Genomic DNA, 11,169 nt, shown 5'->3' on the forward strand with positions numbered 1-11,169 from the left:
CCAGCTCCTCTTACACTGCATTCTGCAGCAGCGCCTCCCTTCCAGCAGGGACGTCTTAAGAAAGGGGTGTCTGGAAGGATGATGTGACCGGCTGAGACAGCTGCCATCCACCTGGTGAACTGCCAGGCCTAAGCGCCCCTGCCGGCCTCGCACCCGCCCCCCACGCCTGCCACCCTCACCGCCAGGTGACCTGCCAGGATTATTCCTGGAGGCAGAGGGCTGCCCCTACCCCACTCCCACCTCTGCTGCTCTCAGCCAGTCTCATCAACCTGTAGCCCTCAGATGGGCTCACGGCGAAGTCAAAAGCAGGTCCTACTCACAGAGAGCTGCGGGAATGGAGCGTGAGAGAGAAGGCCTGATAGGAAGCCAGGTCCAGGGCCCAGCTCCAGCTGCACCCCATTAGCTGAGGGGCCTGGGCAGGTGCCTGAGACTCCGCTCCCCAGTTCCTCATCTGAGAACTGAAAGAGATAGCAAAGTGGGGACGAGCCAAGCACAGGTCCTGCCACACAGCTGACTGTCAGTGGACGTTTCCTGAATGTGGGCCTGTTATTCCTTGAGTTCGGATGCAATCCCTTCAGTGTGAAAGTGTGGCATGATGGGCAACCTGGGTCTAGATCTAGATCCAGCTCAGCCAGCTGTGTCTGTGTGACGACCCCTGAGGTCAGTCATCTCCTCTCTCTGGGCCCCAGTCTCTTCCTTCATACAGTTCAGGGGTTGGACTGAGCTGTCAGGAATGGAAAATCTAGGACACACCTGCCATCAATTACATAGTCTGTGGCAGTGGCAGACATGAACAATCAATCACAGCATAGTCACCTGCTGAATTCACCACCTGCAGTTTCAGGATCTTCGGATACCCAGCGCCACCGAATGAGAGCTGGCCGAAGAGATGGAATCACGATTCTTCATCACCTGAATTTCACAGTTTTGTGATTTCAGGACCTAGAGAGGTCTCTTTAAGTCTCAAATTTTTTTTTTTTTTTTTTTTTGTAAAATGATCACTCTCATCAGGGTTGTGAGGATTAACAAGATAATGTATTCAAAATGGGCTTGCAAATAGTCCTGTTCCAGGAGGGTATATCTTTCTACCACCACTTCCAAAGTCTGGGCGGGGTTCTCTACTCCCAGGCTCAAGGGCCTGCCCCTTGCAGACGCTTAAGCACCGGGGAACAATGTGGTCCAACAGAAAAAGGCTGGGCCTGGATGACCTTGAGCAGGTCATTACAGCTTTCTCAGCCTTTATTTTGCTAGTATAAAAATGGGCTGATACTTACCTTACAGTCAGGCATAAGGATTAAGTGAGGTCATCAGACAAAGAAGAGCCTGGATCAGTAAAAGGGAGTCAATGAACCATCCTCATCTACGCATATCAGGCCTCTGGGCATCACCAGTGGGCACTTCGGCAGGTGTGGGGAGCTGAGAGCAGGGCAGGGCATGTCTTTCTTGTTAAGTCCTCAGTGAAGCCCATGTCCCTGTGTCCGTCAGTGATGGTGGGTACACTGGAGGTCTCGCTGGTTGTCCCTAGCAGAAGCATGGCCCATGCCAGTACGGAGGTGGTGAGAGTGAAGATTCTGGGCCAATGTGGAAGTAAAGGGATGGCCTCACACTGAGGACCCTGGGGCTTCACGTCTCCTCCTTCCTCCCTCCCCTCCCTGGGCTGGCCACTGGTGCTGGCCCTGCCCACGGCCTCCTGCTACCAGCCTGCCATCTGCCCCCCTGCCCGTGGGACCAGGCCCACCTGGTTCAGCCCCAGGACTGCCCACTCTGTGGCGACTAAGTAGGGCAGGAAGGCAGTGGCACCAGACCACCTGGGGCTAGCTTGGGGCCGTTTTCAAACTCAGTCACATCCTTTACACATGCCCTTCCCCCACCAAAACACCCTCCCGTCTCGCCTCTTGGTGTACTCCTGCTCTTCCTCCAAGACCCAACCCAAAGGCCACCTCCTCCAGGAAGTCCTCCCTTCTCCTCCCTCCCGGGAGTCAGTCTCAGGCTCCTCCAGCCACCCTCACCCATTGGCTTGTGATGATGAGTAAAGATGCTTCGTGGACAAAGGTGGGTAGGAAGGGCAGGGTCTTGGGGGGACCAGCCAGCCACATCTCAGGGAGGAGAGGACTACTGGCCCTGGGAGGGAGCCCCAGCTCATTGGGCCAACACCCAGAGTCTGCTGTGCCAGCCGCTGAGGAATAACTGCTCCAGGCAGCCTTTGGGCAATAAGGACACCACTTACTTATTACAAAATATCTTTTATTGATAAAATAGCTCAGAGTTTTTTTTTTAAAAAAAAAAAAAAAGCAAAACAAAAAAACACCTGCATGTCGCAATAAGAGGTCACAGGGGTCCCATGGGGCACACACAAGACTGACCAGCAGAGGGTCACAATCAGTCCCTCCCCTGGCCCAGCTCCCCACCACATCCCGGGGCGGTGCTCTGGCCTCATAACAACCCACTGAGGACCGAGCTGGGTGGCCTCCCGCACCCCAGGAAGGACTCTTTTTGGTCCCCTCCATTCTCTCTACACCCAGAAAACTCCCTCAGTGCCCTTCTAAATCTGGCAGGTCCATCTGGCCCGTTGCCCCCACATCTGCCAAGCTAAGATGCCTGCTGGCCCAGCGTTGAAGCCAGGCCCTCCCCAAGGGAACCTCCTTTCCACACTTCCAACTGTCCTGGGTGCCGGGTTTGGGGTGGGACTGAGAACCAGGAAGCGGGGGGTCCTTAGTGCACAGCCCCATCAGAGTGGGGGAAGCAGCGTGGCTGTGTCTGAGGCCGTCCACAAACATCCCCCTGGCGGAATCAGTTGTGGTTCACAAGGACTCATTTGGGGCTTGGAGACCTGGCTGGTCACTCCAGTGGGAGACTCCCCTAGGGGCCCACCAGGCTCTCATGCCAGCACACCACCTGGGGGCTCTGCCACCTGTCACAGGCTCTCATCTTAGACTGTTCCCAAGGCATGGATATTGTGGGCTGTCCTGGGGAAATTGCCTCCTTGCTGACAAAGGACTTATCCCCACTGGGGAGGCCCAAGCCGCTAAAAACCCTCTTGGTGCTGCAGGTGAAATGTCGAAACGCTGTCAATGTAGCATAATAACTCAGACCTTTGCAGCCACAAGAACACATTCTCAAAGAGATCTTTAACTTGAAATAGTGATTCTGTCTACCACTCCCTGCTTCCAGTTTGGGGTAGGAACTCACACACCCCAGGGACAGAACCAAAGTCTACAGGAAGACAGGTGGCGGTAAACACAGAGGAAAGGGATTTTTATATCACCGGATAATCACATTTTTGGTTCTCTAGTGTGCTCCCCCACGGAGCTCAAAGCTTTCTGCAAAGCCTTTCATCTCCCTGCAGCAAGTAGGCGGCGAGCTATTGTCGCCCCGATTTTTGCAGGGGGTGAATGCCAGTGATCGGGGATCTCCCGTCGAGGCAGAGACCAGGCCTCCAAGACCGCCCCAGCGAGGCATCCACGTGGCCACCCACCTGCCGGAGGGGTGCTGGGTAAGGAAGCCGATCCATGGTTCTGGCCTTTAAAGGAACCACAGATCCAAAAACGGGTGAAGGGGGAAAGGAGGGCCCAGAGATGGTGCCACCCCATTAGCCCCCATCCCAGCGCCTGCCAGGGACCGCGAGTGCCTAGCGTGGGCGATCAGTCTTCGTTTCTTCCTCCTCCTCAGTAGCAAGCCCCCCTGGGAAAGTGGAAGGCTGGCTGCGTGCTCTTTGTGGGTGGGGGGAGATGAAAAAGAAACAAAAACACCACAAGCAAGTGACCTGCCAGGAACACAGGGTCCTCAAGAAACGGAAGCCCAGACAGTGGCCTGGAGAGCTCGGAGCTCTGGGAAGGAAGTGCTCTCTCTTCTCCTGTCTGGGCTATGTTCTGGAGGATTTGAACCACCTCCATCAGCCTGTGCTCAGGGAGAGGGTGGAGAAGGGGTCCCCCACAGCTAACATGGCAAGGGGAGGCTTCACTGGGACCCTTGCTAACAGCCCCCCCCCGCCCACCCCTCCCGAGGGGTTCCTAAGACAAAGCCTGCAGGATCTGGGCAGGGAGCAGAAAGCCCAGGGGAGGCAGTCACACACAGCAGGGCAAGAAGCAGGGTGGCCCCGGCACCACCGCACCAACCCCACAGGGGCAGCGCAGGCGGGCTCACCAGGCCGTCTGGGTCCATGGGCGGCACAGGATCCTCCGGAAGGCACGGCGGAAGTCCTGGTTGAAGATGGTGTAAATGACAGGGTTCAGCGAACTGTTGCAGTAGCCGATCCAGAAGAAGAACTGGAAGAGGCCATGGGGCACCTTGCAGTGCTTCGGGCAGATGGCGCCCAGGCTGTAGCTGAAGAAGAAGGGGAACCAGCAGAGCACAAAAACGCCAATGACCACGGCCAGCACGAAGGTGAAGCGCTTCTCCCGGGTCAGCTGCGCCCGTCGACGCCACCACTGCCCACCTATAGCACCCACGCCCCTGCCCAGGAGCACCTGGCCACGTAGGGTGGCCAGCACCCGGGAGCCCTGTGGCTGCTGCAGCGGGGGGCTGCAAGCTGAGGCCGGAGACACTGGCCCTGCCTGGGGTTCACACTCTTCCTCCTCCTCCTCCTCCTCCTCTTCAGCTTCATCCTCTGGAGATGCCCCACAAACACCTTCCTTCTGGCCCTGGCGTGAGTCGGGAAGGGCAGCCCAACTGGGTGGCAAGGCCCGGGTCACAGTATCTTCAGAGGTCTCCCCCTCCTCCTTCTCCCCAGTGGACTTCGAGTGTCCATTGGCCTCTCTGGCAGAAGCCAGAGAAGCCAGGGCTGGCAGCTTGGCTGAGGCCAAAGCCCCACCACGGTTGGGTCGGGGCTGCTTGGACTCACCCTGCCCAGACACCCCCTTGGCCCTGGGACCTCTGCGGTTGCTGCGTTTGGCGATCAGGTAGATGCGCAGGTAGACAAGGATCATGATGAGGCAAGGAGCAAAGAACGATCCGATGCTGGAGGCCAGGATGTACCAGGCCTCCTGGTTGAGCTTGCACTGGGGGCGCCCGCGCGGCTGGGGGCCCTGGTCGCCCTTGTAGATGAGGGGCGGCAGCGAGATGACGGCGGCGATGAGCCACACGGTGAGGATGATGCACTTGATGCGGCGCGGGGTGCGCTTGGAGTTGTACTCCAGCGCGCGGCTCACGGCCCAGTAGCGGTCCAGGCTGATGGCGCACAGGTGCACGATGGACGAGGTACAGAAGAGCACGTCCAGCGCCAGGTACACCTCGCACCACGTGCGCCAGAAGTACCAGTAGCCGAGGAGCTCGTTAGCCAGCGAGAAAGGGATGATGAGCGTGGCCACCAGGATGTCGGCGGCGGCCAGCGACACCAGGAACAGGTTCTGAGGGGCGCGCAGCGAGCGGCTGGTCAACACAGCCAGGATGACCAGCGCGTTGCCGAAGATGGTGAAGAGGATGAGGAAGGTGATGACCGCCGCGATGGCCGCCGTGGCCTGCACGGAGTAGGGGTCCTGGTGGTCCATGGCTGGGCGGGACGTGGGCAGAGGGAGCGCTGCCCGCCCAGTGCACCCCGTGGACGACAGCGCTGCCCGGTTCGGCTAGACGAGAGCGGCGCCCCTCCAGAGGCGCCGAGGGCGCTGGAGTCCCATGGCCTGGACGAGCGGGGCCTAGGAGGTCGGGAACACCCGGGACCAGCCGCCGCCCTCCTACATCCTCCTCCGCCGGCGCCCGGGGTCCCTGCCGTCTGCCCCCGAGAAGTTTTCCAAGTTGTCCCGCCGCCGTCCCCGTCCCACGCGGGACCGCAGAAAGTCGCGCCCTCCCGCCACGCGGATGCCGGACGCGCTAGACTGGGGGCGCGGGCCAGGCTGCGCCGGTTCTCGGAGGAGGCGCGGAGGAGGCGCGGAGGACCCTGCGCCCGCTCAGCTCGCGGGCTCTCGCCCCAGCCGCGCCTGCAGGGGAGCGGGGAGCGGGGCGCGCGGCTGGGAGGGCGGAGACTGGAGGCGGGCGCGGAAGCGGGAGGGAGGCGGGGCTGCGGGCGGACCGAGGTGGGCAGAAGGTGCGCTTCGCGGGAGGCGTGAGCCCCGGACCCCCGGACCCCCGGACCCCCGCGCCCGGACCCCGCCCCGCGCCTCTGCCTCCCTCCCTCCCGGCGGCCGCACCTCCGGAGAGCGGAGGGGCCCGGCGGCCGGGGTCTTCGGCCCCCGCGCAGGACGCGTGCAGCTGTGGAGGGGTCGGTGGGAGCCGGGAGCCGGGATGCGGAGCTGGCGCGCGGGGCGGCACCGGGACGGGACCCTCCTCCCGGGTAGTCGGGCTGGGCCGGGGGCCGGTGCGCGCTGCTCTCCCTTCCGCCGCCCGGGAGCCAGCAGGGAGGGCGGGGCGGGCGTGGGGCTGGGGGCCGGGTCGTAACACACCTCCCGGCCCGGCCGCGGAGACACCCCGCGGAGAGGTGGGGGAGCCGGGAGCCGGCCGGACCCTTCCCAGGCGCTTCCCCTCGCGCTTCCCTCCGTCGGGCCAGCGAGCGCCCCCTGCTGCCGCCCGCGAGCCCAGCCCGGGTCCCGGAGCCACCGTCTGCAGCCTGGGACTTAGGACTTCGGCGTCTTGTGTCTCCGCAGCTGCCTCAGTTTCCTCCATTAAGGGCAAAGGAGGTAAGAGGGAAACTGGCTTGGACTCGAATCACAGCATCAACTGCGACTCAGCCGAGGGTTTGTACGGGGCCCGGGGCACGGGGCGAGCTGCTGCCGCTTGACTGATGCGAAGGGGAGGTCCCTTCCTGGGAATAAAGCAAGGAGACCCTGCGGTGGGGGAGCAAAGGGTGGGGCCTTTGTCACACAACTCCAAGAAAAAGCAGGTCTCAGGGGCAGCTGTGAAGGGAGGAGTGAAGGGAGGAGTGTCCCTCCGATTCTGTAGTGACCCCGGAGGAAGGGGTTGACCCTCCCTCCCTGCTGCGGTCCTGCCTGGCTCCCCCCATATACACTGAAGCTCTTCTGGGGGTGACAGTGGAAAGAGGGTTGGGGTAAAAAAAAAAACTTCAGACTAAGGCCCCCCATTTGCCTTCAAAGAGCTATGAGCAACCTCTCTCCCTCAGGGCCCCCACTCACCCTCCCTGCCACCCGCCACCAGCACCAGCCTGGGCAGCCCTGAGGGCATTTTCCCGTTCTGGAGCCCCTAATGTCATAAGCCCCGCCTTGAGCCAGGCCTCTTATTCACAGCCCAACTCTGCAAGGCATCCTCTGTGTAAATAAGCGCCAATCCACCTCTGACAGTGGGGCTCCCCGCAGGCCCGGTCCAACCTGCTGGACCTCCTCTCCTCCCTGCCCCCTCCATGGGAGCAGAGCATGTGGCCTCTCAGTGCCCACAGACAATGTCTAGCGCCTCCCCAGGCTCAGGTGGGAGGTGCCCGTCTCAGGTACGCAGACCAGCACCCCAGCCACAGGGGGGTGCTGGGAGTAGGTGCCTCCTTGATCCCCCCATCCCTGTCATTCTGCCAGACTCCCCAGCTTCTGATGAGGTGCAAGTGCCCACAGCCCATGGTGTGGATGCTGCCAGGGCTGGGTTCAGACAGGGCAGTCAGCCTCCTCCCCACCCCCGACCCCAGGCTTCAGCTGGAAACCGACCACTCTGCTAGACACAGTTTCCTGGATGTGTCTTTCCCACCCTCTGGGCTGGGCAGGGCCTGGGCACCGCCTGGGCATACATCACCAGTGATGGAGAGATGCCAGTAGCCCCTTCCCTGAGGAAGGACAGAGGGTGGCCATGAGAGCCTGGGAGCAGCTACTTAGGCAAGTGCCTGCCCGTCCCGGGGCTACCAAGGCCTGCACAGTCTGGGCCTGCCAGAGGCCCACGTGGGCATTGGGAGGAATGGCCTTTCTACCATCTCCAACCACATGTGGGTTGGGAGCCAGTGAGCAGCTCCCCAGACTCCGCAGCCAGCGTCAGCCTTTGTCTTCTGACCCATCTTCCTTCAAGGGGTGCTGCAGGAGCTGAGACTGGGTTGCCCGTGTGCCCTCCCCACCCTGCAAGTCCCCACTGAGGACGCTCACCTGGGCCTTCCTAGAAGTGACAACTTTGGGTCTACTGAGTGTCAAGCCTTGCTAGGCATCTTTCGTTGGGCCAGCTGGGCACGAGGCCAGGTGGGGACAGCCAGGAACAGAGTCTACAGCTGGCAGACCTGGGAGATATGTGCCCTCTGGGCAGCAGGAGCTGCTTTGGCATCCATACGGTTGCCCCAGGCTGTCGCCTTCTACTGCAGCCGTCTCCTCCCAGCTGCATCCCAGTACGGACAAGGGCAGTGTGGGTGTGCTGGCTCTCCAGGGCCGTGCGGGCCATGACATAACACAGCTCCTGCTCCTCTCTGAGGCTCACCGTCTTCCCACACACACACACACACACACACACACACACATACACACACACACGCACACACCTTCAGGTCTTGCCTGCTCCAACCAGCCCCATGAGGCTGCCAGGTGCAGGAATTGGAGCCTACTAGCCATAGCAAGGCTTCCTTCAGCTCTTCCCAAACTAGACCTGACCTTGCGCCAACATCCTGTTCCACAGGGATAGGCATAGTTCAGTCCCGGACCAGCAACAGCCAGCAGCAGGAGCAGCTGGAGCGTTCCCCGATGCATAGCAGGGGAGTGGGCAGGCAGAGCACAATGTGGATCCCAGCCCTCCATCCATGCCCTGCCAGGCCAGTGTTGGACTCTGGAAGTGCCCTGGGTCTCCACTCTCCAGACCTTCCCTGAGGCTGTTTGCTATGATGGAGATACCCTGTCACCCTTCCTTCTGTGCTTGGTGGGCTCCTACTCACACTTCAAGGCCCACTCACCAGTCACCACACCCTCAGGCAGAGGACCTCCATTCTCCAGGTTCCTCGATCCCAGGCGGCACCACTTCCACACTCAGCACACTGTACCCAGATGGCGTCTGATGGGTTTGTTACATCGCTGCTGCCCAGCACAGTGGACATCCCTTCTCTGTCCCCGGTACCTGGCACAAGGTCACTGGCCGTGAGGGACAGTGGCAGCAGGCAACAGTGCACACATAACATGAGCATTCTAAGACAGCCCAAATGAGGGTGCCCTGGAGGGATGTCCTTGGGAAGAGGGGCCATGGGGAAAGGACCTAGCCGTGGAAGCGATCCACCTTTTCCAAAGAAGGGCAAGACGGTTGTCCCATCGCTGGCTGTGAGACCTTAGTTGGAAGCCATGGAGCCACTTCTCCAGGCCTGAGAGGTGAGATAGTGCCACCAGATCTCCTGGGCTGGGGCTCCAGCAGCTCACAACGGTGCCTTCCCTCCCCTAAGGGCCCACTGGGACAGACCCCCATCGGGCCACACACCCCACCTGTCTCCAGACGCCTCCCCCAACCCGCAAACCAGCCTTTCAGTCCGTGGGACTCTTATCCCCAGACCATCCCGTATGCCCCAACCTCCCCACTTCCCAGATCCTTGGGTCACGTCCTCTATGATAGAAGTCAGTCGTCCTCTCTGCATAAAGATCTTGACAAAACCCCAGCTCTGGTCAAACCTAAATCATCTACCCACTGCCTGCCTTTGACCAAGCAGCTGCTCTTTCCGGAGCAAAACACTCTCTGCATCGACTGGCCTTGCTCTAAATTCGTGACCACAAATCTCCAAACTTCCCTAGTTCGTTCACTTTCCCACTTGTTAAAATTGGCATCCCTCCCTCCCTCCCTCCCTCTCCAACCTCCCAGCCGCTCCTCCGCCCTCCAGGCTGTGACTCCACCTGGTACTTAGGGGGAAAGGGAAGTCCAGGCAGGAACTTACCCCCTCCCCCGACGCCTGCCTGCATCTGACCTCAAACTCTCTTTGCTGATTGACGGGCAAGTCCTCAGCCTGTGCCCTGGAGCCCAACCCCTCTCATCTTACCCCGGGGTTCCCCTGCTTCAGTTATCCCCCCTTATGGTCACTGCCTCTATTCTACAAAGCCAGCCCCACCCCTTAGAAGCCCCCCACCCAGCCCTGTCCCCTTTCTGCTGCCTCCCATAGCCTCCTCACCTTCTCCTTAACCCCCGCAGGGCATCTGCAGACCCTCCACCAGGGTCTTCTGTGGGTGCCCTACTGCACATCACCAAGCACCAGGCTTGTTCTGCCCTCTTTCTCAGCAGCACTTGGCATAGCAGCCCTTACCCCGGAACACTCACAGGGTCTGTGATCGCCTTGAAAACCACTCTGCAGCCTTTTCTTCTCCCAAACTCTTAAATCAGAGGTTCTTGCTAAGAGTGATTCTCTCTCCCCCTCTAAAGGACATTCGGCACTGTCTGGAATACAGGGAGGGGGCCACTACTGGCATCTGTGAGTAGGAGCCAAAGATGCTGTCAAACGTCCTGCAAGGTTCAGGACCGCCCCCACCACAAAGAATTACCAGGTACAAAATGCTGAAACACTAAAATTAAGAAATGCTGCTCTAAATGCAGCACCCTAGCTCGGTCTGGGGATCCTTCCTCTTCTACACCCATGACTCCCCTCCAGATGCGACAGCACTTCCCCAGGCACCTCCTGACCTGCTCTCCCTGCTGAACTCCAGGTTCCTTCAGCTCACCTACTCGCTGACCCCTTTGGACACCTCAGACCTGACATACCCATTTGCCCCAGCCCTGCCTTGCTTGCCCCAAGGTCCTCAGTGCTGGATTCTCAGTGAACGGTGCAGCTCCCCACTCAGAGCCTGTGCCCTCACCCCACACATGCAATCACAAGTGGGGCCACTGTGACCCCTAAACACTCCAAAAGGACCTGCTCCTGTCCATCGCTGTAGCCCCTCTCCCTTGCACAACAGCAGTGGCTTCCCAGCTATTCTGCTTCCAGCCCATTCTCCAGAATGCATCAAGGACTTTTAAAACCTGAAGTCAGATGTGGCACCATCTTCCTTCAAACCTTCCAGGGGCTGCCGCCTGTTGCTTGTGGAGTAAAACCCTCCCTGTCTCTGGCTTGGCTGTGGCCCCCTCCCTGTGCCAGTTACACAGACCCAACACACCTTGCTTTTCCCTGCCTCAGGGCCTTTGCACTGGCTACTCAGTTCCTGAATTTTCACAGGCAGCCTCCTGCCATTTAGGGCTAGGCTGAAATGTCACATCCTCAGAGGGGCCCTTCCTAACCAGCAGCCTAAAGGGGTGCTCCCCTCTGCCATCATTTGCCAATGCCAGATGTTTTCTGGTTTGCTGACTTATTCTCCAACCCTCCCCGCC

The 11,169-nt window shown here is 60.1% G+C and overlaps 1 protein-coding gene across 1 annotated transcript; it reads right to left on the reverse strand.

The window, feature by feature from the left end:
- Positions 1-2,227: 2,227 nt before the first annotated feature.
- ADRA2B (adrenoceptor alpha 2B) lies at positions 2,228-6,020 on the reverse strand. Its single transcript, XM_008007961.3, has one exon. It carries the CDS (start codon positions 5,484-5,486, stop codon positions 4,140-4,142), a length of 1,347 nt encoding a protein of 448 aa, XP_008006152.3. The 5' UTR covers positions 5,487-6,020; the 3' UTR covers positions 2,228-4,139.
- Positions 6,021-11,169: the final 5,149 nt, after the last annotated feature.

This window comes from Chlorocebus sabaeus, chromosome 14 (genome assembly GCF_047675955.1).
Source record: "Chlorocebus sabaeus isolate Y175 chromosome 14, mChlSab1.0.hap1, whole genome shotgun sequence".
Taxonomy (NCBI): Eukaryota; Metazoa; Chordata; class Mammalia; order Primates; family Cercopithecidae; genus Chlorocebus; species Chlorocebus sabaeus.